This window comes from Mus musculus, chromosome 5 (genome assembly GCF_000001635.26).
Source record: "Mus musculus strain C57BL/6J chromosome 5, GRCm38.p6 C57BL/6J".
Lineage (NCBI taxonomy): Eukaryota > Metazoa > Chordata > Mammalia > Rodentia > Muridae > Mus > Mus musculus.
The window spans coordinates 104849037-104876210 of NC_000071.6; the positions used below are offsets into that span (position 1 = coordinate 104849037).

Consider the following 27174-nt stretch of genomic DNA (forward strand, 5'->3'; position numbering starts at 1 on the left):
TAGGTATGTCACTGTGTGTACATTAAGACCCTCATCATACCAAATTGGAAGCCAGCATTCTGCTACCAGCCTTTAAATGAAAATGTAGAACTCTTAGCTCCTCCTAGACTATGATGCTGCCATGTTCCTACCTTGATGATAATGGACTGAAACTTTGGACCTGTAGGCCAGCACCAATTAAACATTGCCCTTATAAGAGTGCCCTTGGTCATGGTGTCTGTTCACAGAAGCAAAACCCTAACTAAGACAGAAATTGGTACCAGGGACTAGGGTTTGTCTATCACGAGGGTGATACACCTGACCATGCTTTTCTCAGGAAGAGTGTGGATTGGGAGACTTTGGATTTGGAAAGCAGTGGAATGCTTTAAGTTCGGCTTAATACAATATCTTAGGAAGAATAGGAATGACTTCTTGGTGATATTCATTTGTTCTGTGCAGACTTGGCCCAAGAGGGCTCAGTGGAGAACAATTTCAGTATGTGGTCTAGAGTCTGGTTTTTTTGTTTTTTTTTTTTTTCCTGGTAATTTGGTGAAGAATGTGAATGCTTTTTGCCCTTGTCTGAAGAGTCTACCTGAGTCTAAGGTACAGAGATTTATATTAAATGCTTTGACAAAGTCTCAAAAATATCCCAGCAGAGTCATTGTTCTCTGGTTAAGTACCATAAAGAGCATTTTGAATAAGTATAGCAAGCTTAGAAAGGATAAATATAAAATATATGATACGATTATTAAAGCAGCACCAGGAAGTAAATTGGAACTGAATCCCACATTCTAGGAGACTGTTAACAGATTAAAAGATATTAGAGTAAGATCCTATCCAGATAAATTTAAATCCAGGCATGGTTGTACACACTATTGATCTCTGAAGACAAAGCCAAACAGTTCTCTGGGTTCAAGGCCAATGTGGTACAAAGCAGGTTCTAGGGAAAGAAATGCTTAAATCCAAGCATAGTGGTACACACATTTAATGACAGCATTACAGGAGACAGATCCCTGCAGATCTCTGAGTTCAAGGTCAATCTACTCTGTAAGTTCCAGGAAATCCAAAAATATGTAGTGAGAGAGTTGGAAAACAGAAAGCTGGTGATAATGTGATAGAAAAAGGGGCCATGTTCTAGCCCAAATAAGCAGCAAAACTCAACAGCTTTGGCCACGTGGCTCTGGCTATAGAGTCAAGAATAGAAAGGTCTACTGAGACAATTGATGCTGGTTAGCTGGAGCTAAGACATTAGTGGTGATTAAGAGGAGACTGGTATCACTGAGGTGAAAGCTTCTGGGAAGTGTTTGGTAAGAGCAAAAAGATACTCTGTTCCAGAGATAGCCAAGATAGCACCTTCTGCTACAGCTGTACTTGGTAAGGTGAAAGAGTCACCAAGGTGATATTGGTTTTGAAGGCAGGAAGACACCATTAAGAACAGATGAGGCTTGTCACAGTGAGGGACCATGGAAGGCCACTGGTGAAAAGTACAGCCTCAGTTGCAGTTGATCTTCAAAGAAGATCTAATTCCAGTTCTTCACAAACTATTCCACAAAATAGAAGCAAAAGGTACTCTACCCAATTCATTCTATGAAGCCACAATTAACTCTGATACCTAAACCTCAGAAAGACCCAGTAAAGATAGAGAACTTCAGACCAATTTACCTTATGAACATCAATGCAAAAATACTCAATAAAATTCTCGCTAACCGAATCCAAGAACACATCAAAACAATCATCCATCCTGACCAAGTAGGTTTCATTCCAGGGATGCAGGGATGGTTTAATATTTGGAAATCCATCAACGTAATCCACTATATAAACAAACTCGAAGAAAAAAACCACATGATCATCTCGTCAGATGCTGAGAAAGCATTTGACAAAATCCAACACCCATTCATGATAAAAGTCTTGGAAAGATCAGGAATTCAAGGCCCATACCTAAACATGATAAAAGCAATCTACAGGAAACCAGTAGCCAACATCAAAGTAAATGGTGAGAAGCTGGAAGCAATCCCACTAAAATCAGGGACTAGACAAGGCTGCCCACTTTCTCCCTACCTATTCAACATAGTACTTGAAATCCTAGCTAGAGCAATTCGACAACAAAAGGAGATCAAGGGGATACAAATGGGAAAGGAAGAAGTCAAAATATCACTTTTTGCAGATATGATAGTATATATAAGTGACCCTCAAAATTCCACCAGAGAACTCATAAACCTGATAAACAGCTTCAGTGAAGTAGCTGGATATAAAATTAACTCAAATAAGTCAATGGCCTTTCTGTACACAAAGGACAAACAGGCTGAGAAAGAAATTAGGGAAACAACATCCTTCACAATAGTCACAAATAATATAAAATACCTTGGTGTGACTCTAACTAAGGAAGTGAAAGATCTGTATGATAACTTCAATTCTCTGAAGAAAGAAATTAAAGAAGATCTCAGAAGATGGAAAGATCTCCCATGCTCAAGGATTGGCAGGATCAATATAGTAAAAATGGCTATCTTGCCAAAAGCAATCTAGATTCAATGCAATCCCCATCAAAATTCCAACTCAATCTTCCAATGAACTAGGAAGGGCAATCTGCAAATTGATCCGGAATAACAAAAAACCTAGGATAGCAAAAGCTCTTCTCAATGATAAAAGAACCTCTGGGGGAATCACCTTGCCTGACCTATGGCTGTACTACAGAGCAACTGTGATAAAAACTGCATGGTACTGGTATAGGGACAGACATGTAGACCAATGGAATAGAATTGAAGACCCAGAAATGAACCCACACACCTATGGTCACTTGATCTTTGACAAGGGAGCAAAAACCATCCAGTGGAAAAAAGACAGCATTTTCAACAAAAGGTGCTGGCACAACTAGCGATTATCATGTAGAAGAATGCTAATTGATCCATTCCTATCTCCTGGTACTAAGGTCAAATCTAAGTAGATAAAGGAACTTTACATAAAAACTGAGGCAGTGAAACTTATAGAGGAGAAAGTGGGGAAAAGCCTCGAAAGTAATGGACACAAGGAAAAAATTCCTGAATAGAACAGCAATGGCTTGTGCTGTAAGATGGAGAATCGACAAATGGGACCTCATAAAATTGCAAAGCTTCTGTAAGGCAAAAGACACCGTCAATAAGACAAAAGGCCACCAACAGATTGGGAAAGGTTCTTTACCAATCCAAAATCAGAGAGGGGACTAATATCCAATATATACAAAGAGCACAAGAAGCTGGACTCCAGAAAATCAAATAACCCCATTAAAAATGGGGCTCAGAGCTAAACAAAGATCTCACCTGAGGAATACTGAAGGGCTGAGAAGGACCCAAAAAAATGTTCACCATCCTTAATCATCAGGGAAATGCAAATCAAAGCAACCCTGAGATTCCACCTCACACCAGTCAGAATAGCTAAGATCCAAAATTCAGGTGAGAGCAGACGCTGGCGAGAATGTGGAGAAAAAGGAAAACTCCTCCATTGTTGGTGGGATTGCAAGCTTGTACAACCACTCTGGAAATCAGTCTGGCGGTTCCTCAGAAAATTGGACATAGTACTACTGGAGGATCCTGCAATACCTCTCCTGGGCATATATCCAGAAGATGTTCCAACTGGTAAGAAGGACACATGCTCCACTATGTTCATAGCAGCCTTATTTATAATAGCCAGAAGCTGGAAAGAACCCAGATGCCCCTCAACAGAGGAATGGATACAGAAAATGTGGTACATTTACACAATAGAGTACTACTCAGCTATTAAAAAGAATGAATTTATGAAATTCCTAGGCAAATGGATGGACCTGGAGGGCATCACCCTGAGTGAGGTAACCCAATCACAAAAGAACTCACACAATATGTACTCACTGATAAGTGGATATTAGCCCAGAAACTTAGAATACCCAAGATATAAGATACAATCTGCAAAACACGTGAAATTCAAGAAGAACGAAGACCAAAACGTGGACACTTTGCCCCTGCTCATTAGAATTGGGAACAAAACACCCATAGAAGGAGTTACAGAGACAAAGTTTGGAGCTGAAATGAGAGGATCGACCATCCAGAGACTGCCCCACCCGGGGATCCATCCCATAATAAGCCACCAAGAACAGACACTATTGCATATGCCAGCCAGGTTTTGCTGAAAGGACACTGATACAGCTGTCTCTTGTGAGGCTATGCCAGTGCCTGGCAAACACAGAAGTGGATGCCCCCAGTCATCTATTCGAACGAGCACAGGGCCCCCCCAATGGAGGAGATAGAGAAAGTCTCCCAAGAAGCTGAAGGGGTCTGCAATGCTATAGGTGGAACAACAATATGAACTAACCAGTACCCCAGAGCTTGTATTTCTAGCTGAATATGTAGCAGAAGATGGCCTAGTCAGCCATCATTGGGAAGAGAGGTCTCTTGGTCTTGTAAACTTTATATGCTGCAGGTACAGGGGAACACCAGAGCCAAGAAGTGGGAGTGGGTGGGTGTGTAGGGGAGCAGGGTAGGGGGAGGGAATAGGGGACTTTCAGGATAGCATTTGAAACGTAAATGAAGATAATACCAAATAAAAAAATTGGAAGCCAGGCAGTGGTGGCACATGCCTTTAATCCCAGCACTTGGGAGGCAGAGGCAGGCAGATTTCTGAGTTCGAGGCCGCCCTGGTCTACAGAATAAGTTCCAGGACAGCCACGGCTATACAGAGAAACCCTGTCTCGAAAAACAAAAAAACAAAACCAAAAATAAAATAAAATAAGTAAATAAATAAATAATGAATAATGGTTCAATTAGTCTACCTGGTCAACATTGGGCTGGTGAGATGGCTCAGTAGTTAAGAGCACTGACTGTTCTTCCAGAGGTCCTGAGTTCAAATCCCAGCAACCACATGGTGGCTCATAACCACCTGTAATGAGATCTGACAAGTTCTTCTGGTGTGTCTGAAGACAGCTAGAGTGTACTTATGTAAAATAATAAATAAATCTTTTTAAAAAAAATTTGGGAAAAAAAACTAAATAAGACAAGTCACTTTAAAAAAAGCAAATGAAATATTTGTATGAAAATTTCAATCATTTAAAGAAATTGAAGTAGACCTAAGAAGATGGGAAACTTTCTTGTGCTCATGAATTGGTAGGATTAAGGCAATCAAAATAGAAATCTTCACAAAAGTAATCTACAAATTCAACACAATGCCTGACAAAATGCCAAAAACATTTACAGACCATGAAATGACAATTTCCAGATCCCAGGACAAATATCCAGGAGAGCTACAACAATCGGGATCAGGAAAATAACTACATGTGAAAGACTCACAACGTGAGGACTCCCCCACGTTCTGACTCAGGAGAGGTGACACCCCAAATCACTCAGGAGAAACAGTCTTGCTGAAAACAGCAAGAGGACTTTTAATTCAAGAGCACTCTTGGGCTCAAGGTCATACACCACTCAGGGATAGAGGACTGTGGCACCCTGAGTAGCTGTGTAAGGGGGTATTTAAAGGAAGAAACAACAACTCAAGGGGGTGGGAAGGGCATTGTTGGAAAATACCAAAAATACCAGTTAAGAGTCAAGTCACAAGGAAGTGCAAAGTCACAAGAGTCACAAGGAATACCTGGTAATTGTGCGGGTTATTTCTCAAGACAGTTTCTCAGAGCCCCTAACACTAGCACATTTGCATAGCGGGTTCCAGCAATAGTCAGGGTGGGTCAGGATGACTTTGAATGAACACTCCTTGAACCCAGGAAGCGGGTGGGTGGAGGAATGCCTCTATCTGTTTTATAATTAGCATACCTTCCAGCATTGAGTCACAGAGGTCACATTCCCAAGCCTGGGTCTAAAGGCCTAGAAGTTTGATTTTACATCATACTTTTTCATTGGTCCTGGCATACAGACACACAACTTGATTAATGGAATAGAGTTGAAGACCCAGAGAAAATTCAAACCACATATGGATACCTGGAGTTTCTTAAGGAATCCAACTAGACATATTGAAAAAAACAAGACCATTAAGGGGTTCTGAGACAAGGGATGCTGGGAATAACAACAACAACAGAAAAAGACCCAAAGTCAAACTGTGGATTCTAGCTGATGACCTCTGTTCTGCTTGAGACAGCTTTTTCAGTCTGCTGCTCTCTATGTTCTGTTTCTTCCCTGGAGATCTCTCTCTGTCCTGGGGGGGGGGGGGGGGACAGGAGAAAGAAAGAAGAGAGAGAGAGCAATACTTCTCTTTTTATCCTTAAAATTTTTCTAGATACCTCAACTCAAGTCAACTCCAGACCTAATCATTATTTTCCATATCAATCCAATCATTTATTCAAGGTTTCCTTTTGAGTATTTCAGGAAACAACATCCCAAGGCACAAGTCTAGATTCTTAAGGCACAGGAAACATACTTTTTTTTCTCTTAACAATGCAAAAGAATTCAGGGATCCATCAGCCTTTCTTAAGCATACTTCAGAGGCCAGTTCAACTGAGCAATGCCATCAAATTACCATTTTTACCACTCCTGGGACTGGCCATTCCCCTGGCCAAACTGACCTAGAACTCTGGAAAGTGCCTGCCTTTTTATCACCCTGCCTTTGCATCTTTCTCACTTGCTGGCTCACAGGGTAACTGACTTGGTTCCTTTAGAATCCTTAAGGAGCCCCTCATATGATTCATATTGCATCCATATTTTTGGCTGAGTTGAGAAATTATATATTTTCAAAATCATGTATTTAGAGTTTTTTCCCATAGCCTTAAAAGCTGTCCTGAAATCTCAGTTTTTACAACTTCGATGTAACAGAGCTACACCCTCAATTCCAGGACTCCAGCAGTTTCTAACCAGCATGGAGGCATTAGCATTCACAGGGAAGAAGTTCCTCTGAAAATGAAATCCTGATTTCAGAGAAAAGAGTCCTCTGTTAGTGGGTCCAGAAAATTTGTACATGATTACATAAACAAGCCTTACTTAAACCTACAACAGCCATCAACACTCATGGAGGCTCACACCAGTGTCCCACGGGCAGGAACCATGTCTACCTGGGCCTATCAGGACCACACTTGGCTTAGCAAAGTGGTGCTTGTTACACTGCAGTTCTACATGGAGATGTATGGAAAGAGGTCTATCTTCTTTGCCCTGCACAAAACTCATTTCCAAATAGATTTCCAAAGATTTCAAGTAAAACCAGACACATTGATCCTGACAGAAGTATAATGGGAGAACCTCACTGAATTCAATGTCACAGGAGACACCCTTCTGAACAGAATACTAATAGTGCAGAAACTAAGATAAATTCATAAATTGGACCTCATGGAACAGTGAGGTTTTTCTAAGGTCAAAGCCCAGACAATTGGACAAATAGACAGTCTAAGGAATGAGAAAAGTATTTGTACAATTTAAACATACCTGATAAACTTGTAATATACAAAAATATATACAGACCTCACAAAACTAGATGATCTAAAATCAAAAACTCCAGATAAAAAATAGGGTAGAGATTTAAACCATGAATTCTCAACAGACAATCTGTTGATAATGGCTGAGAAACTCTTAAAGAAATGTTCACCATCCTTACCCATTATGGAATTGCAAATGAAAACTACTTTGTGAGTCCATGTTACATGTCACAATGGTGAAGATAACTAACACAAATGATTTTCATATTAGTGAGAATATAAAGCAAGTGTGACACCTTCTACTGCTTATAGGAGTGCAGACAAATATGGCCAATAAGGGAACCAGTATCATGATTCCTCAGGAAACTGGGAATGCATCCACCTCAGGACCAAGCTATATCAGTCTTCGGCATAAATGAAAAAGGTACTCCATCCAGCAACCCAGGACACATGCTCACCTATGTTTATAACAGCTTCATTTGTATTAGACAGAAGGTAAAAACACATAGATGTTCCACAGCTGAAAACTGGAGAAACAAATGTGGTATGTCTGTACAATGGAGTATCACTCAGCTGCTAAAAATATGACAACATGAAATGACTGCAGCACAACAGGCTGATGACTGCAGCTAGAGTAAAATCACCCTACCTGAGGTAACCCAGACTTAGAATGATGTAATGTTATACATTCCCCCATAAGTGGATATTAGCTCTTAGGTAAATTTTAATGAAGCTATCCCCCACAGGCCCAGAGAGGTTATGTAAAGAGAAGAGATGGAGAGGTGACACAGACATCTTTCTGCAAAGCAGAAATAGAATAGACTCTCTGGGTAGACTGAGGTAAATGGGGAAAGAAGTGGTAGGGGTCATATGGAGGGGGGATGTAGGAAGAGAGTATAGTTCAGGGAGACAGAGCTGCAAGTAGGGGGCAACTGCAGGTTTGTAAAGGAACAAAGTGCCCTGGGAACTTTCAGGACACTCTGAGGGTGACCCTGGTGACCACTCCTGCTAATGGAGGACAGGGTCTTAACTGCTCGTCCTTTATAGGCAAGGTGGATTCGGTGTTGGGAACAGGTTACATTTCATTGAGTTGTTAGACAAGGATGGCTCAAAACTACCCATGCTGATTCCATGAAAAACATCTTGCTCTCAGCAACCCAAGCACAGGGACTAATTCTTTGGACAACTTCCCCACAACTCACTAAATCTGAATGAAAAAAAAAAAAAAAAAAAACTCTTAAACATTTATAAATATATTCCCCGAACCAAAAATGTGTGACGACCTAAGCCTGGTTATTTACTCAGAAGAATTGAAATGGGTCACTTGTCTAAAGTATTACATTTTTGCTCAATGATCATTTATTGCCATTATTTAAATTCAAACAAAAGCAATTAAGTCTTTTTCATAACCTCATTTTTACTTTTTGATCCACTGTGACTCATGGGCAGAAAGTTCTCCTTACATCCAAACAGAACAACTTTCTGGATTCTTACAGTCTGCTGTACTAGCTATTTGCTTCTCATCAATCTGGCCACTCTGGTGTAAAAGCTGGCACTCACTTTTGCTTCCCCAAACACCTATTACAAGACATTATAAAAACACTTTCAACTTGAATGCTGATGCTAGATTCTGTGCTTTCTCCCCCATATTTTCAATTTCAACCTGTACTGCAAACAAGATGGCTGAAGCTCTCACACCAATCTGACAAATGGCAATGTTGTAAGAGATTAAAATCAGAGAGGAGAAAGAGTCAACAGGACATTGCTTAAGCTGTCATTCTCTGCTGTTTTATGACCAATAGGGCATTGGTTGTAGGGATCCTTTATATGGGAAGAGTCCCTTAAATGTGAACTTGAACAATGTTACCTATGAGCACACGTGTATTGAAACTTAAAAAACAAAACAGAACAAAACAAAAAAACCCCACAAACTCCCACAAAAATAACTCAAAGTGGCTTTAACTGTTATATTTCTCACTGTCAATCTACTACTCATCATTCAAACAGTGAGGCCCCATGCTCTACAGATCTCTCTGCATGGAGAAGATCAGAATGGTGGCTATGGCTCTGCAGTCTCTCATGCCTCTTTGTGACTTAGGGAAACCCATGCCCTCTGAAACCCACGAAGGAAACAACTTGGAAGAGCAATTTAGTGTCTGCTTCCTGACAAGCACCATGAACACATGAAAAACCCTCTGAAACTCAAATCTACTTTTGAACCGTGGACTTAATTTCCATGAAACATGCATTGTGGCTGGTGGTAATAAAACAAGGGACAAATGCATAACAATAGTGACTTTCAAGAAGAGCAGGCAATTTCCTGCTGAGGAAATGCCAAAATAAGATGATGTATGATCTTGTCCTTATGTGTAATATTACCTGCTGATCTATAACCTGATACACACACAGCTTCTCAGCTGACATAATTACATCAACAAAGTTTGATCACACAGAACATCCCCAACTTGTATACCCACCAATCTGTACAATTTCTATAAACATGCATGAATTAATAAATGCTGAGGAATTTAAAACATTCACTCACTTTGCCTCAGAATGATGACCCCTGCAGATGACTCCCTTAAACTTTAGTCTGTGAGCTAGCTCTTGTCTACATTGTTTCACCCTATTGTGTACACAGTAAACAATTCCTCCTGTTCTAGTCTGAAGGCAGAAGACATAGTTCCACAGGAATGCACTTTTTCTTCCACTGCAAAGGACAGTTAATCACAGGACTTAAATGAGTAATTTTAAAACGCTCTTGTACATACATGTAACATTCAAACTAAGAAAGTCTAATAAAAAGGAAAGCAGGGTCATTGCCCTGGGGAGCATGAGACTGGAATGCACGTGACAACATAGCTTGTCTCAGAAACAGTTTTCTAAAAGGCTGAAGGTGCAGCTGTACAAAAATTAACGGATCTATTTTTTGGTTCCTTAAAAGCAGAGACATATTGAAAGAACGTGCTCTCAGTCACCCAACAGATGGGATGCCTTTTACAACTAGACAAAATTAACTCCAGATGAATCACAACAAAAAATGATACAGGAGAAGAACTTGTAGACTCTACTAGAGGAACCAAGCCTGCCTGCCACTGGCATCCTGTCAAGGATGTTTCTATACACAAGGCCCTGCTTCAAATGCTTTGTGCAGATTCAGCCCAGAGAGGGAAGTTATTCAGATGCCACTGCTGGGTCTAGGAATGGCTTACACTAAGAGACCTCACACGCGGCTGCATAAACCTGCCGGTTCCCGCCCAGCCCCGAGTAGGACCCACCACAATGGCTCCAGCTCCTCACCTTTGTGGGCAGTGAGCATGTGCTGGCCATGCTGCAATTTCAGAGCTTGCTTAGGCTTCCCTCAGTACTCAGCAGTTGAGGTCGAAGCACAACACACCAATTGACTCACAATAGCATGGAAGCCACATGATTTCGGGAAGAAGCATCCTCCTATTCTGACTGGCAGGCACGTATGGAGGCTCTGATTGGTCAGTGAATCTGTCAGTTCATGTATTCACTTCCGCTGGTTTCAGCCTCTTTGGGCTCTGAACCGAGGAATATATGCTCCTCACCTTTGCGGAGAGTGAGGATGTGCTGGCCATGCTGTATCTTCAGAGCTTCCTGAGCTTCCCTCAGTACTCGGCAGTTGAGTTGAAAAAACAACACACAAAATCACGTAAACTCTCGCAGAACCTGCAATGTGATTTCCGGAAGAACCCTCCTCCTTTTCTGACTGGCAGGCGCATATGGAGACTCTGATTGGACAGTGAATCTGTCAGTCCATTTATTCACTTCCGTTGGGCACAGCTTGTTTGGGCTCCGTACCGGGGAATAAATATCTAGACTCTTTTTTTCTTTTCTGCAGCCTGGCTGGTGCTGGGCTTCAGGGGAAGCCAAGAGTCTGCTCAGGGATGGGAAATGCAGTCTTTGATGAGGGCCGAGGCTAGAGCTGGTTAGGGAGTTCCTGGTCTGTGACGTGTCCCAGTTCTGGGGTGGAGGGTGGGGGGAGGTTCTGACTCTTGAACATCCAGGCATAGCTGAGAGTCCCAGAAGAGCCACGAACTGAATCAGGGCCCTTGGGGGCACATATCTGTGTGATATGATTTTAAATTATGTAGCCATATTGTGTTTACAATATTTTAGCTTCGTGAAGAGTAAATTTTAAAGCCCGTCTACAACCTCAAATCTATTCTTTTTGAGTCTCAGTTGACAATAAATGTATTTCAGGGCTTCTGTTAATTTCTTGCTGCCCTCCCATTGTGAAGCTCTGTATTATATGAGAATGACATGAAGTTTTTCTGTTCCATGAATAACAGGGCTTTAAGATCCTTGTCCTAGATACCTTGAAGCCAGTATTCTCCTGACAGTCTTTGTAACAAGATGTAGAATTCCCAGCTCCTCTTGCACCATGCCAGCCTAGGCTCCTGCCATGCACCAGCTTTGATGCTAATGGAGTGAACCTCTGAATTTGTAATCAAGCTCCAATTAAATGTTGTCCTTGTAAGAGTTATCTTTGACATGGTAACTGTTCACAGCAGTAAAACCATCATTAAAGGAGGAAGGAACAATCGAAAGGAGAAAACAAACAACTAAAGGCCATTTCAAAAGACATATCCAAAGACACTACCATTGTTTCCTGTCCAGTGGAACTCCCTGCTGACCTTACCTGCCATTGGGGGTTGGACCTGAGGTGACAGAGTGTCAAGGACACAGACTTTTGGAGCAGACAAGAAAGACAGTGCAAGGTCTCTAAACACTGCTGTAAGCTCCCTTAATTCCCTCCACCCATGCTATTGGTACCAAGAAAGCATATGCGAGTATGAATATAAATGCTCAAAAGATACTGTGGAATTACAACTCTTTAAATAATTTTTCAACAATTCCCACCATTGTACATATCAGTTGCAGGTTTATTTGCTGAATTTACAGTACAAAAAAATACAAATTTAAGAAATAGAGAAAAAGAAGATGGTTTCTGTTTCTTATCAAGACAATTTATACAAAATAGAAATTTAAATATGAAACCCTCAAAAATGGTAATTTAACAATGAATCCTTTTCTGAAGAGGTAGCAATTGTACATAATTAATTGTTAAGAGGATAATCATTATACAAGCTAAAGACAGGTGATTCTCTTACAAACCCCATGATAAGAGTTGGAGCCCCATGATGAGAGATGGAAACCCTGTGTCTCCAAGAATTCTTCACCAGCACATCTCTAAGACAACACACTCAAAGGTAATGTCAAAGTTAATTCAGGATATTTACTGTTGCTTCCATTTACAAACATATAGTTAAAACACATCATACGAGTGTGAGACAACACACTCAAAGGTAATGTCAAAGTTAATTCAGGATATTTACTGTTGCTTCCATTTACAAACATATAGTTAAAACATATCATTAAACATTTCTTCTTATTTAATTGATACTAGTCCTCATATGATTACAATTTTATTATACATTATTACAATCCATCAATTGTCTTGAATCTGGTACTTTACTTAATTTAAAAAACAATCCAATTGTGGATAGCTGCAACATCTACTCAACAGCATATTGGAAGATGTCCTAATAAGCTTGGCAGGTTCTCAGAGCAACACTGTGATCCAACTATGTAGACACAACAATGCCATTCATTTCTAAATCTATAATGCTGCTCTCTACAAAGGGGAAAAGTATGGATCAAGTATTGCTACTCCTGTAGAAGAAAACCCCGGCTTCCTAATGACACAGATGTTTCAAGGTATCGCTTCTCGGCCTTTTGGCTAAGATCAAGTGCAGATGTTTCAAGGAGATAAACGTGGTGTCAGCATTTTGCTTACTCAGTAGACACTCATGTACAAGAACAGAAGCAATGAATTCTAGACCTGGAACCAGAGGAGAACAAGAACTTCATTCAGCCAGGAGACAGTGAATTCCTGTCTCCTCCTATACAAAGTCTGAAGTGACTGTAGCTTGTGTCAAGTTGACAATAAGGTACCCAGCATAAATCCCACACAATTATAACTTATGTATTGCACCACCCATACATAGCCCCAGGTCCACAGTTGAATTCCTGTAAAGTGTAGGATGGTTAGAGTTTATTCTCTCGATACTCTCCATGGCCTCTCTAAAACAGACCATTTACCAGAGGGGTCTCATTGTCATGCATCTTAACTGACCTAGGAAGACAAAACACTGCATGTCCTCTCTGAACATTATGTCCTTTTTGCTGTAGATTTCAAGGTTTGTTAGAAATACGATAGCTTTTCCAGTCTTGTCACTCAAACTCTGTGCAACGTGCAGATGAAGCTCAGACATTTTAAAATGGATGTTGGGCTGTTTTTATTTTTAGAGTAGTTTAATCTAACAAAGTTTAAAACACAATAATTATCTTGACTGCAAGTATTTTTGATTTCTAGCCGTGATACCTGAAACAGCTCACATAAAGCTTTAGAAGCAAGTGTTTATAACTGTAACCATGATTGGTCAAAGCTTATGGGAACTCTGTTGATTTAAGTAGAGGCTTAAAATCAATGCATTGATCCTTGGCTTACAAATTGAAATATCCGGTTAATCATCTCTAAGGCTTATCATTTACATATCTTTAATAACTTACGTGGACACTTCCTGGATATTCTGGTGAAAGCCAACTCTCCAGTTTGGATCGGTTTGTCAGGCGAAAAGCCTGGAAGCTGTTTCACGAGGATAAGAGTTCCATGGAAATTTTCCTCCCAGAGTTATGGCATTTCTTTCCCTAACCCATTATATTCAAATTTTCACCACATTAATCTAGTGTATAGATTCACATGCACTCTATTAAGCATTACCTTATAGTAAATGCGTTTTAAGATTGTATTCTAACATAGCTAAAGCCTTTTCCCAGTGTTCTTAGACTCCAGATAGCAGCAAGGAGCTTAACCCATTCAGTAGCTAATTAAGCACTAGCCATTAATTCAGTGTCTGAAAATAGAGTCTAATATTCTCACTGAGATAGAAATTCGTATTACAGACTACATTCCATGCCAAGAGCAAATTAGTATACTATACTGAAAATGGACAGTCTCCAGATATAGATAAGAATTAACGAGGCCTAGAGAATTTTGGGGTCAGTGACACTACATTATTCTTGAGGCATGTCAAGAGTTAACTACCCTGAGGCAATTAACTCTAAGTGTAAAACTCTTGCATGGTAGAAAGTGTTAATATCTAATGTAAACATTTATCTGGTCCCTACAAATTCCCTTTGTAGTCACTCCCCTTGCATCTGTGCTAATCTCTAGTGTTATACATTTATCTGGTTCCTTTTGAAGTCACTCCTTTTGCACCTGGAAAAATTCAATGTGCCTTGTTCTGCAATTTATTCTGTATTATAAAAGTCGGATGCTCGACTGGAACATTACATTCAGATTCAACACCTCTCTTGTGTGTGACTAATTGTCATTTCATCCGACTCCTTTGCCCAACTGCCTAAGAAATCCCGTTCCTCGCAGACCAGGGACCCAGAGGGTCTGCTGCATAGACTTGATGTGTACATTTGTAGTCTTCCTGGGAAACAAACATTTGAATTCCACCTAAATTTATATTTGAGTCTATAGATTCAAAAATATTGCACATTTCAAGAGTGCTGGAAATCAAAGTGTTAAGCCTATATTTAGAGTCAGAGACTACTCCATAACTGTATCCATATTTCTAAAAGATGAACCTGACTGCATGAACTTATGAAAAGCACTCACCATACAATCTGACTCTGACAAAACCAGGCATACCAAAAATATGAAGTCTTATGAATATTATAGTCTCTACAGGCCACAAGCAAGGCCTGAATCTGAAATTAGAACAGACTCCTGAGTTGAGTGACATCTCCACAGCAGCTTAGAGTCAGTACCCTAGGGGAAAACTGAAAATCATCATCTGTACGTAGTCTTTTCCCAAGCTGTTCAAAAGATGAATAAGTGGGCCTGAAGCCAGCATGTTGAGTAAGAGGGTCACCACAACTGGGAAGCACAACAAAGGGTTCAGTAAGAAACAAGCATGCATGCAGGACTAGAGAAGGAAGATGAATAACAAGCCAGTACTGTTAACCTAACACAAATCCTGCCACCAATTTAACCACTGGTATTTAAAGTTGAGAAACCCACACACAGTTAAGTCTGCATCCCTGATTTCCCCTGTTCTGGTTTGCAGATCCTGTGAGTGAAAAAGCTCTCATAACAATAGATGACCATCCCTGCAGATCTGAAGGACTTCAAAGCATCCTGTGCAGGTCCATAAAACATAATTTTTTCTGAAGCCACTAAGGTGAGGCTATCAAAAAATCTGAAGATGGAGTACTGAGGCCGATTGATGGATAAGATGATGGTCCGTCCCCTCTTCAACATCGTAACTTCACAGAGGGAGACATGCTAAGTCACTGGACACTGGAACCTTGACTTCTCCACAGAACATTTCACTCCTGAAGGCACACTCTTTCTTGTCATTTCAGGTTGAAATTTCCTTATAAACACCTCATCTCCCTTGTATTATATACCTGAGTGACAAACCAAGATCCATGCTTCTATTTAAAAGTTTATAGCTCCTTCTCGTGTGGAATATCAGGGGTTCACATTCCACCAGAGTTTTATTGACACTGTAGATCCCCAGACACTGTAGCTCTGGGACATTGAATTGGATCTCTCACAGGCACACCAGGTGATCTGCAGATTTATCTGAGATTGAGAGCTAGTGATAAGGCATTTATTGATATTATGACTGTATGCACAGTCCCTTTGATCACATACAGTTTCTGCCTCTTCAGGAATTGGTTTTTATTGTTCTGATAATATGATTCATATTGCTAACCACTTGCTCACTCTGCTCAGTGCTCCAGTGATAACCTCACTTCAATGTTAAAAGTATTGGCAAAATAAAACTTTTAATATAAGTTTCCTATTCTGAGGAAAAGCATCAAAAGGATAAGCAACAGCTTTATGGTTTACAGTTCGCCTGCCTCTGCCTCCCAAGTGCTTGGATTAAAGGGGTGCACCCGGGTACCACACCCGGGTAAAACTATTAATAAGGCAATGTTTCCTACAAATTCTTCAGACACAGAATTTATTTTTGAGCGCAGGACATGTCACTTCTTTTACTTCATTCTTCTTTGGGTTCAGAGACCAATCTTAGAAACCTGTTTCCTCTGCATCAATCACTCTATTCAGATCTCTCCACTCAGCCCCAGTTCACTTGTCCCATGCTTGAGGGTGTAGGGACGTTCTATTTAAAGCAGTTCTTCTCCACAGTCACTCATCCTATGCTCTAGGCTATATTCCTGATGCCTCTTCTTTCTTGGTTGAAGTTTCCCTCTAATAAACAAGAGTTCTGTCGTCTACTTTTGAATCTCCTTCACAAAAAATGCACACAATCAACTGGGTATTAAGTTAATAGAACCTTAATGGGCTCATCAATGGGAGGTGATGCCCTTGGTCCTGGGAAGGTTCTATGCCCCAGTATAGGCCAATGCCAGGGCCAGGAAGCAGAAGAGGGTGGGTTGGTGAGCAGAGGGATGAGGGAGGGGATAGAGGATTTTTGGGATAAACTAATGAAAGAGCCTAGTGGGGAAACCCCCACTCAATTCCTGTTCGGCGTGCACCCAAGAATCACGAACAAATGACCATCTTGATGTAAAAGCATGAGGTAGTTTAATGACAGAGCTCCGGGCTGACACATATCTCCCGCAGGAGACAGAGGTGTCGACCACATGATGGAGCCATAATGGCAGAGCTCCGGGTCAAATTGTATCTCATGCAGGAGACAGTGGTTTCGACCCCGAGGCTTGGAAGCTAGGTACTTTTATAGAAAAGGGGTGGGGCTGGGGGAGGAATTGGCGCGGTTTCCCATGATTGGTCCATTTAAACATCAACAGACTGTCAGAAGGGCGGGAGATAAAGAGGCACCAGGCCAGTCCAGACATGTAACCGACCGGCTTGCTTGTGCGTGTCCTGACCTGTTCTGCTATGTTCTCAGCCCCTGGTTTCAAAGCTCACAAACAACTCTTTGGGCTATTTGACATACATTACATGAATCACAGGTCTCAAGTTTTATTTCCTTTCACTAGGAAAGGGGATAACATTTGAAATGTAAATACAGGGGCTGGTGAGATGGCTCAGCAGGTAAGAGCATTGAATGCTCTTCAGGAGGTCCTGAGTTCAAGTTCCAGCAAGCACATGGTGGTTCACAACCCTAATGCCCTCTTCTGGTGTCTAAAGAAAGCTAAAATATACGTACCTGTGATGAACAAACTCTTTTTTAAAAAAAAATTAAATGTAAATAAAGAAAATATCTAATTAAAAATATTTTGCTCAATATTGCAAATCACTTTGCACGAGAAAACTATAAAATTTAAAATAAACTTATTTATAAAAGATGTAATGTACAAACTGGGAAGTACCAGAGTGAAAGGTGAAGTGTCTCTGTTCCCAGGACAGAATGGCAATCAGGCTTTATTAGGGAAACATGGATGCAAAATGAAGAAACTTTTCATTACAGGATTTCTGATTTCCCAGGATGGTAGACCTGGTATAAGATTCTAGAGTCACAACCATCCAGTGGAAAAAAGACAGCATTTTCAACAAATGGTGCTGGCACAACTGGCGGTTATCATGTAGAAGAATGCGAATTGATCCATTTCTATCTCTTTGTACTAAGGGAAAATCTAAGTGGATTAAGGAACTCAACATAAAACCAGAGACACTGAAACTTATAGAGGAGAAAGTAGGGAAAAGCCTCGAAGATATGGGTACAGGGGAAAAATTCCTGAATAGAACAGCAATGGCTTGTGCTGTAAGATCAAGAATCAGTAAATGGGACCTCATAAAATTGCAAAGCTTCTGCAAAGCAAAAGACACCGTCAATAAGACAAAAAGGCCACCAACAGATTGGGAAAGGATCTTTACCAAATCGGATAGGGGACTAATATCCAATATATATAAAGAACTCAAGAAGGTGGACTCCAGAAAATCAAATAACCCCATTAAAAAATGGGGCTCAGAACTGAACAAAAAATTCTCACCTGAGGAATACCGAATGGCAGAGAAGCACATGAAAAAATGTTCAACATCCTTAATCATCAGGGAAATGCAAATCAAAACAACACTGAGATTCCACTTCACTCCAGTCAGATTGGCAAAGATCAAAAACTCAGGTGACAGCAGATGCTGGCGAGGATGTGGAGAAAGGGGAACACTCCTCCATTGTTGGTGGGATTGCAAGCTTGTACAACCACTCTGGAAATCAGTCTGGGGTTCCTCAGAAAATTGGACATAGTACTACCGGAGGATCCCGCAATACCTCTCCTGGGCATATATCCAGAAGATGTCCCAACCAGTAAGAAGAACACATGCTCCACTATGTTCATAGCAGCCTTGTTTATAATAGCCAGAAGCTGGAAAGAACCCAGATGCCCCTCAACAGAGGAATGGATACAGAAAATGTGGTACATTTACACAATGGAATACTACTCAGCTATTAAAAAATGAATTTATGAAATTCCTAGGCAAATGGATGGACCTGGAGGGTATCATCCTGAATGAAGTAACCCAATCACAAAGGAACTCGCACAATATGTACTCACTGATAAGTGGATATTAGCCCAGAAACTTAGGATACCCAAGATATAAGATACAACTTGCCAAAGGCATGAAATTCAAGAAAAACCAAGACCAAAGTGTGGACACTTTACCCTTTCTTAGAAATGGGAACCAAACACCCATAGAAGGAGTTACAGAGACAAAATTTGGAGCTGTGTCGAAAGGATGGACCATCTAGTGATTGCCATATGCAGGGATCCATCCCATAATCAGCTTCCAAATGCTGACACCATTGCATACACTAGCAAAATTTTGCTGAAAGGACCTAGATATAGCTCTCTCTTGTGAGACTATGCCGGGGCCTAGCAAACACAGAAGTGGATGATCACAGTCAGCTATTGGATTGGTCACATGGCCCCTAATGGAGGAGCTAGAGAAATTACCTAAGGAGCTAAAGGGAACTGCAACCCTATAGGTGGAACAACAATATGAACTAACCAGTACCCGGGAGCTCTTGTCTTTAGCTGCATATGTATCAAAAGATGGCCTAGTCGGCCATCACTGCAAAGAGAGGCCCATTCAACTTGCAAACTTTGTATGCCCAAGTACAGCCGAAAGCCAGGGCCAAAAAGGGGGAGTGGGTGGGTAGGGGATGGGGGGGTGGGCATGGGGGACCTTTAGGATAGCATTGAAAATGTAAACAAGGAAAATACCCAATAAAAAAAAAAGAAAAGAAAAAATGTAAAAACAAAACAAAAACCAAACCCTTAATGGCCCTTTAGCACATACCTCCTTGTGGGAAATATTTAAAAAGAGAACCTGCATGTTCCAGTGCTAGTGCCTGCAAGGCAATCAGCAAGCTGCAGCTCTTCTGCCCAGGGCCACAGGGAGTCACTGTGGCCCTGTATGAGCTCTCACTTGACAGTCCCTGTGTTTGCCAACTGTCTGTCCCTGAGGGTCCACAGGGCCTCCACTATGACATCTCACTCAGTGTCCCTCTGCTAACCATCTCTCCGGTGACCCCCATTCCACTCCCGAGTTGATCTCACTACCATGCAATGCCCATTTACCCCATGTTCAGCCATAGCACCACCTAATTTCCTGGGAGAAACAAGACTCTTAAAGCTTAAAAGTTAACCAATTAGATATATTTTTCAATATAATCATGATTTACAAGATGCCAATAAATAATTTCAGAGTAAATTAATGATGATCAAACTTTACTCCAATTATTCTACACTTGTGAAAATCTCAGCTAATTGTAGCTGTTTAAAACCACTGCAGATCAGGATCTTCTTGTCTGTCTGAATCTGTGTTGGCTTCCTCCTTCCCTTCCTACTCCTGAGACCTCAGGAAGACCTGCTGAGAATTCAAAATTGTCTTTCCCCATCAAGCCATCAGTATGCCCAACATCACATCATGCTTGTGGGCAAGTGCAATTTTAATTAGATATTGTTATCACTAAGTCTCTAAAAATGGAAGATAGTCCACACATACAACACACCCAGTATTAAGCTCAACTTCAATAAGTTATCAATTTCACTATTAGAAATTGAATAAAATGTTTACATCACAGAATGTTTACATGTATGTCCATTAGGAGTAATTATCTGGCTAAACATACATGAACTGTCACAGCTCCACAGGTTCATTGAAAGTTAAAATCAGAGCTATTTAATCCCAGTACTTGTGAGGCAGAGACAGGCAGATTTCTGAGTTCGAAGCCAGCCTGGTCTACAAAGTGAGTTTCAGGTCGGTCAGGGCTATACAGAGAAACCCTGTCTCAAAAAACAAAAAACGAACTAACAACAAACAAACAAACAAACAAAAAAACAAACAAGACAAAGCCCAAACATCTTTATCTTAGAAAGGTTATTCTGGAGACCCTCTTGCCAAATTCTATCCCTCTGAGTTGATCCTGGAGGTTAAGTGACTTCACATCCAGAGTTTACCCTGAAATGCCATAAGAGCCATTTCATATCACAAGGACCCTGTGTTTATTATTGTGACTATAGCCAAATTCCCAAGTTAAGACTCTCGATCCATCACCAGAGAAGGATCCCTCTGTACTAGCTAGGTTTATGACAACTTAACACAAACTAGAATCATCAGAGAAGAAGGAACCTCAATGGAGAAAATGCCTCCATAAAATAGCTGTAGGGCATTTTCTTAACTAGTGAGTGATGGGGAAGTGCCCAGCTCATGGTGGTGGTGTCATTCCTGAGCTGGCATCCTGAGTGCTGTTAGAAAGCAGGCTGAGCAGCTAGAGAGATGCCTCAGTGGTTAAGAGCACTGACTGCTCTTGCAAATGTCATGAGTTAAATTCCCAGCAACCACATGGTAGCTCACAACCATCTGTACTTGGATCTAATGCCCTCTTCTGGTGTATCTGAAGGCAGCAACAGTATACTCATATAATCATAAAATAAATATTTTATTTTTAAAGAAAGAAAGCAAGCAGGCTGAGCAATTCTGGTGATGCCAGCCAGCATGTACTACCGTCCATGGCCTCTCCTTCAGATGCTGCCTCTAGGTTCCTGCCTTGCATTAGATCCTGTCCTGACTTTCCTTATGTGATGAACATTACAATGCTTAAGTTGATCTCAATAAGCCCTTTCCTACCCAACTTGCTTTTTGGTCACTTTTGTTGTTGAATCAACAGAAACTCTGAGATACTCTCCATAAATCCTACTTACTTAATGAGCTCATGAGGATGTTTTTATAGTTACTCATTATGTTTGGGTTTCTGTTTGATTGTTTTTGTTTTTGATGTAGTGTCTTTTGCAGCCCAGTTAGCCTCAAACACAGTATCTAGCTGAGAATGACTGATCTTCCCAACACTAATCATAGATTCATTAGCTATGACATCTGGAGGATGATAGCTTAAGTTCTCACTGAACAGATGAAGAAGTTGATACCAATGAATCTAAGATATTCTAGTGGAAATTCTTCATTTTTGGGTCAAAAATATTGATTATCTTTCATCATTATTAGAGATGAGATGAACTAACATGCAGTACTGACTAACCTTAGTGTGCGGCTGGGTATCTATAATTTAGTTTGTTGTTATATTCTGTTTTTTTTTTAATAATTGCTGATTTGCAATATGACAGATACCAAATACAAAAAGAAATTCTTCATTACATACTTTACATAAAAATTTAGAGGTTAAGAGCTCTGACTGTTCTTCCTGAGGTCCTGTTTTCAATTTCCAGCAACCTCATTGCTATGATCTTGAACATTGCATGGCTTTAGAAGGACCTCACCAGTCCAAAACATTCCACATGAGATTTATTGAGAGAGAGAAAGAGTGGCAAGGTGGCAGTGGAAAGAAAGGCAGAAAGAGAGCGAGAGAACAGGGGGTGGGTGCTTTTTTCATATATGGATGAGGATGTAATGACAGATAAAGGAGGGAGGTGAGCCAAGTGGATTCTGGAAATATGGTGGCTGTTGCTTTGGCAACATCTCTGTAGGTTGCCCTTATGTGATGTCATGGGTTTCAGATGTGGTGATACCAACACACATGGTGGTTGACAGCCGTCTGTAATGGGATCAGAGGCCCTCTACTGGTGTGTCTGAAGAGAGTTAAAATGTACTCACATAAAATAAATAAATATTAATAATATTTCTGTTCAATATTCATTATTTTTATTTTTTAAAATATACAGTTCCATAGTGTGATCAGTTATATATGCTAGGCTCATAGATTGGCGCTATTGGCATGTACAGCCTTGTTGGGGTAGGTATGTCACTGTGAGTATGTACATTAAGACCCTCATCATATCAAACTGGAAGCCAGCATTCTGCTACCAGCCTTTAAATGAAAATGTAGAACTCTTAGCTCCTCCTAGACTATGATGCTGCCATGTTCCTACCTTGATGATAATGGACTGAAACTTTGGACCTGTAGGCCAGCACCAATTAAACATTGCCCTTATAAGAGTGCCCTTGGTCATGGTGTCTGTTCACAGAAGCAAAACCCTAACTAAGACAGAAATTGGTACCAGGGACTAGGGTTTGTCTATCACGAGGGTGATACACCTGACCATGCTTTTCTCAGGAAGAGTGTGGATTGGGAGACTTTGGATTTGGAAAGCAGTGGAATGCTTTAAGTTCGGCTTAATACAATATCCTAGGAAGAATAGGAATGACTTCTTGGTGAAATTCATTTGATCTGTGCAGACTTGGCCCAAGAGGGCTCAGTGGAGAACAATTTCAGTATGTGGTCTAGAATCTGTTTTTGTGGTAATTTGTTGAAGAATGTGGCTGCTTTTCGCCATTGTCAGAAGAGTCTAGATGAGTCTAAGGTACAGAGATTTATATTAAATGTTTTGATAAAAAAAAAGTCTCAAGAAAAAAATATCCCAGCAGAGTCATTGTTCTCTGGTTAAGTCTCACAAAGAGCATTTTGAACAAGCATAGCAAGCTTAGAAAGGAAAAATATAAAATATAGGATACAAGTATTAAAGAAGCAACAGGAAGTAAATTGGAACTGAATCCTACTTTCTTGGAGACTGTTAAGAGATTAAGAGATATTGGAGTAAGATTCCATCCAGCTAAATTTACATCCAGGCATGGTGGGACACACCGTTAATCCCAGAAAACCAAGCCAAACAGTTCTCTGGGTTCAAGGCCAATGTGGTACAAAGCAGGTTCTAGGGAAAGAAATGCTTAAATCCAAGCATAGTGGTACACACATTTAATGACAGCATTACAGGAGACAGATCCATGCAGACCTCAGAGTTCAAGGTCAATCTACACTGTAAGTTCCAGGAAATCCAAACTTAGGCAGTGAGAGAGTTGGAAAACAGAAAGCTGTTGATAATGTGATAGAAAAAGGGGCCATGTTCCAGCCCAAATAAGCAGCAAAACTCAACAGTTTTGGCCATGTGGCTCTGGCTATAGAGTCAAGAATAGAAAGAACTACTGAGACAATTGATGCTAGTTAGCTGGAGCTAAGACATTAGTGGTGATTAAGAAGAGACTGGTATCACTGAGGTGAAAGCTTCTGGGAAGTGTTTGGTAAGAGCACAAAGATACTCTGTTCCAGAGATCGCCAAGATATCTGCTACAGCTGTGCTTGGTAAGGTGAAAGAGTCGCCAAGGTGATATTGGTTTTGAAGGCATGAAGGCATCATGAAGAACAGCTGAGGCTTGTCACTGTGAGAGACCATGGAAGGCCATTGGTGAAAAGTACAGCCTCAGTTGCAGTTGATGGCCCAGGCCTGAAGGGGTTATGAAAAAGAGTTGAGGCTTGGCACCATGAAAAAAGGTATTTGGTGAATCCAGGTTGTAGCAGAAGACCCCAGTGTATTGGAGATACCAGTACCATGGGATGATCACCAAGAACAGCAGTTGCAGTGGATCAACCTGAGCTTACAGCGGTACAGAGCAGAGAAAAGAACACGTGATGCCAGCCCTTTCGAGGTTTCCAGAAAATCATGTGTAGATCTCAGACATTGGAACATGAAGCTGTGAGGTTGAAGGTGCCTTGGAGACCCAAAAATATTAAAGATGTCAGGGCCATGGGATACCTGCTGAAGACAGCTGCTAACAGGAAGAAGAACCTGCCCAGGAGAAAGAAGTTTATTGTAGTCAACAAAGATCAAAATGGAGTTGGACATTTGAATATGATAGCTTTGATTTCAGATATGAAATGCAGAGTTTGGATTTGTACAGGTGGTTTCCTGTCTTGCTGTGGGGATTACAGTTAAGTGATTGAATGAATCTCAGAAGAGACCTTTATCATTGGACTTTTAACATTGTTGATACTGCATTGTTGATACAACATAGTTTAGACTTTGTGTGCTTTGGACGTTGGACTAAATGCATATTTTTATCATGCTGTGTGTAGGTATGGCCCACATAGACTCATGGGTTTGAAAGAGCCTATTGAAGCCAGCCAGTGGAATGCGATGGTTTGTATATGCTTGGCACAGGGATTGGCACTACTTAGAGGTGTCACCTTGTTGGAATAGGTGAGTCACTGTGAGTGTGGGCTTTAAGACCTTCAACTTACCTTCCTGAAAGCCAGTATTCTGCTAGCAGCCTTCAGATGAAGATGTAGAAATCTCAGTTCTTCCTGTATCATTTCTGCCTGGATGGTGACATGTTCTTGCCTTGATGATAATAGATAACCTATGCACCTGTAAGCCAGCCCCAAATAAATGCTAGCCTGTTAAGAGTAGCCCTGGTCATAGTGTCTGTTCACAGAAATAAAACTCTAACTTTGACACACGTATAATTCATTTCTGTGATTTCCCTCTCCATCACTCCTTTTATTTATTTCCCTTACAATCCCTTCAATTATTCTTCTTTACAAGGGTTTTCTTACAGTCACATCTTAGGTCTTATCTTGTAGCCCACAGAGTTTAAACAAGGCTGTCTGTGGGATCCTGGCTTTCAGTCTTTCCACTTGAGCCCAATCAATGCTGACCTCTCTCCAAAGATCTGCCAGTAGCCAAAAGTTCAGTAGAATGGGGGATGGGCCCACTGAGCCCCTCACTGTTCCTTACTGTGCTGGTGAGGTCTCCACTCTTGTGCAGAGAGCTGTGGAGTTGAGAGACAGACCATGGTTTCCTTGGTTGTGCATGAACACAATATTGCATTTTCATTCCTTCTTCTCATCTTCTGGCTACTGCACCCTTTCTCCCTATATTCTATAATGCACTGAGTTGTATAGGGGGTCTTTTAGGTTTCTGGTTTGGAGTTAAGCAATTGGGTGTTCTGTAGCCTGATACTGTGAGTTGACATGAGTCTCTGCATTCACCACAGTTGACAGCACAGGCAACCTCTCTGGCTAATACTGGCTGTATACTTTGTCCATGAGAATAATTACAAACATTCAGTGGATAGTTTGGAATCACATCTTTTTAAACAACTGTCAAAAGTTCCTACCCAGGAACTAAGAACTTCTAATATCTTAAGCTGTAATAACTGCACATAGGTAATTGATTTGTCCATTTCCGGTTGGCTCCGGCTGGAAGGTTAAATACTGAGTGTCCCAGGAATTCAGATTGACGTAAGACATGGATGCTGGGTACGGACATGGACATGGACATCAACTTGGCCATGGCCATGGTTAATTGAACTCCCAGATTACAGACAACAAAAAATTGGAGGAAAGCCATTATAAATGATGCGGAAGAAGCTTGCTACCTGAGGGCTGACGGATCCATAGGATCTCAATGAGGCTTGCAGTTACATGAGTGGCTTTTCAGGCAACATCACCTTCAGGAGTGTAATATTTAAAGAATTAAAATGTGGGTTTGAGACATATGTGGTAGCTTGAGGTACTGAATATTTCCTGGATTTCCAAAATAATGATAAGAAGCAGCACCTTGGGAAGTCTCTTTTGTAAAAATAAAATTCTCTCACTGTAGCATCCTAGGCTGTATGTTTGTCCTTGAAAGAATATTAGTATGGTTTGAGAAAGTAAACAAAACTGTTGTTTTCATAACTAATAAATAATTTTTTTTTAAAAAAAGTAGAATCATGATACAAGCTAAAGACAGGTGTTTTTCCCAGAAGCCTCCCAATGAGAGTCTAATGACCTGGATCATAAAGAGCTCTTCACCAGGGCTAGAGAGATGGCTCAGTGATTAAGAGTACTGATTTTGGGTATCAGGGGACCCAGGCAACCAGAAGCTCCACCTGAGCAGTAGCAGAGGTGCCTTCTGGTCTGCGTTGGTGCACTGAGAAGATCTGGGGTTCGAACTCTGTAGCCAGTCCCACAACACCCACAAGAAGATCCTGTCTCAGTTGTTCTAACACTCCCAGGATCACAGGATCAGAGGTGAGGAGGACACAACATCTGCCCCAACACCAGGAGAAACTGTGACCAATAGAACCCTTGCACCAAGGAACTCTGCCAGACCAGTGAAGCAGGTTCCTTCAGGTCTGGGTTGGTGCCCTCAGCAGATGTTGGGCACAAACTCCGAAGCCAGCCCCACACACTAACAGGAAGCTCCACTCCCAGGTGCTCTAACATGCCCAGGACAATAGTATTAGAGGTGCCCTAAACAGAGCTTGGATGCAAAATCTGCAGCCAGTCCCACAACACCCCAAAGAATCTCCACTCCCAGGTGCTAACATCCTCAGGAACAAGGGATCCCAGGATCCCAGGATCTTGGTTACACCAGGATCTCAGGGTGCCAGAGGCAGTTTGACTCCCAGGAGCATTGACAGACTCAGGATCTCAGGGTCACAGGGTGCAGAGATAGCTGAACTCTGAGGAGTTATACCACAACCAAGATCACAGGTAAAACAGTCTGCAGGCAGATATAGCCATGGCAGGAAA

General features: G+C 41.1%; 1 protein-coding gene and 1 pseudogene across 8 annotated transcripts in view; one reads left to right on the forward strand and one right to left on the reverse strand.

Moving 5' to 3' along the window:
* Zfp951 (zinc finger protein 951) overlaps positions 1–11121 on the reverse strand; it is a 57912-nt gene extending 46791 nt beyond the window's left edge. For 2 of the 8 annotated variants that reach the window (XR_003955688.1, XM_030254749.1), the window contains exon 1: positions 10631–11087. Coding sequence is in view for 2 of the 8 variants with exons in the window: in XM_030254749.1 (XP_030110609.1) it covers positions 10631–10660 (30 nt within the window). In the remaining 6 variants the exon portion in view is untranslated. Of the gene's footprint in view, positions 1–10630 lie in introns of all 8 variants that reach the window. The other 6 variants (XR_001784733.2, XR_003955690.1, XR_001784732.2 and 3 more) reach the window with 6 other exon arrangements.
* On the forward strand, positions 25833–26349 carry Gm45932 (predicted gene, 45932; annotated as a pseudogene).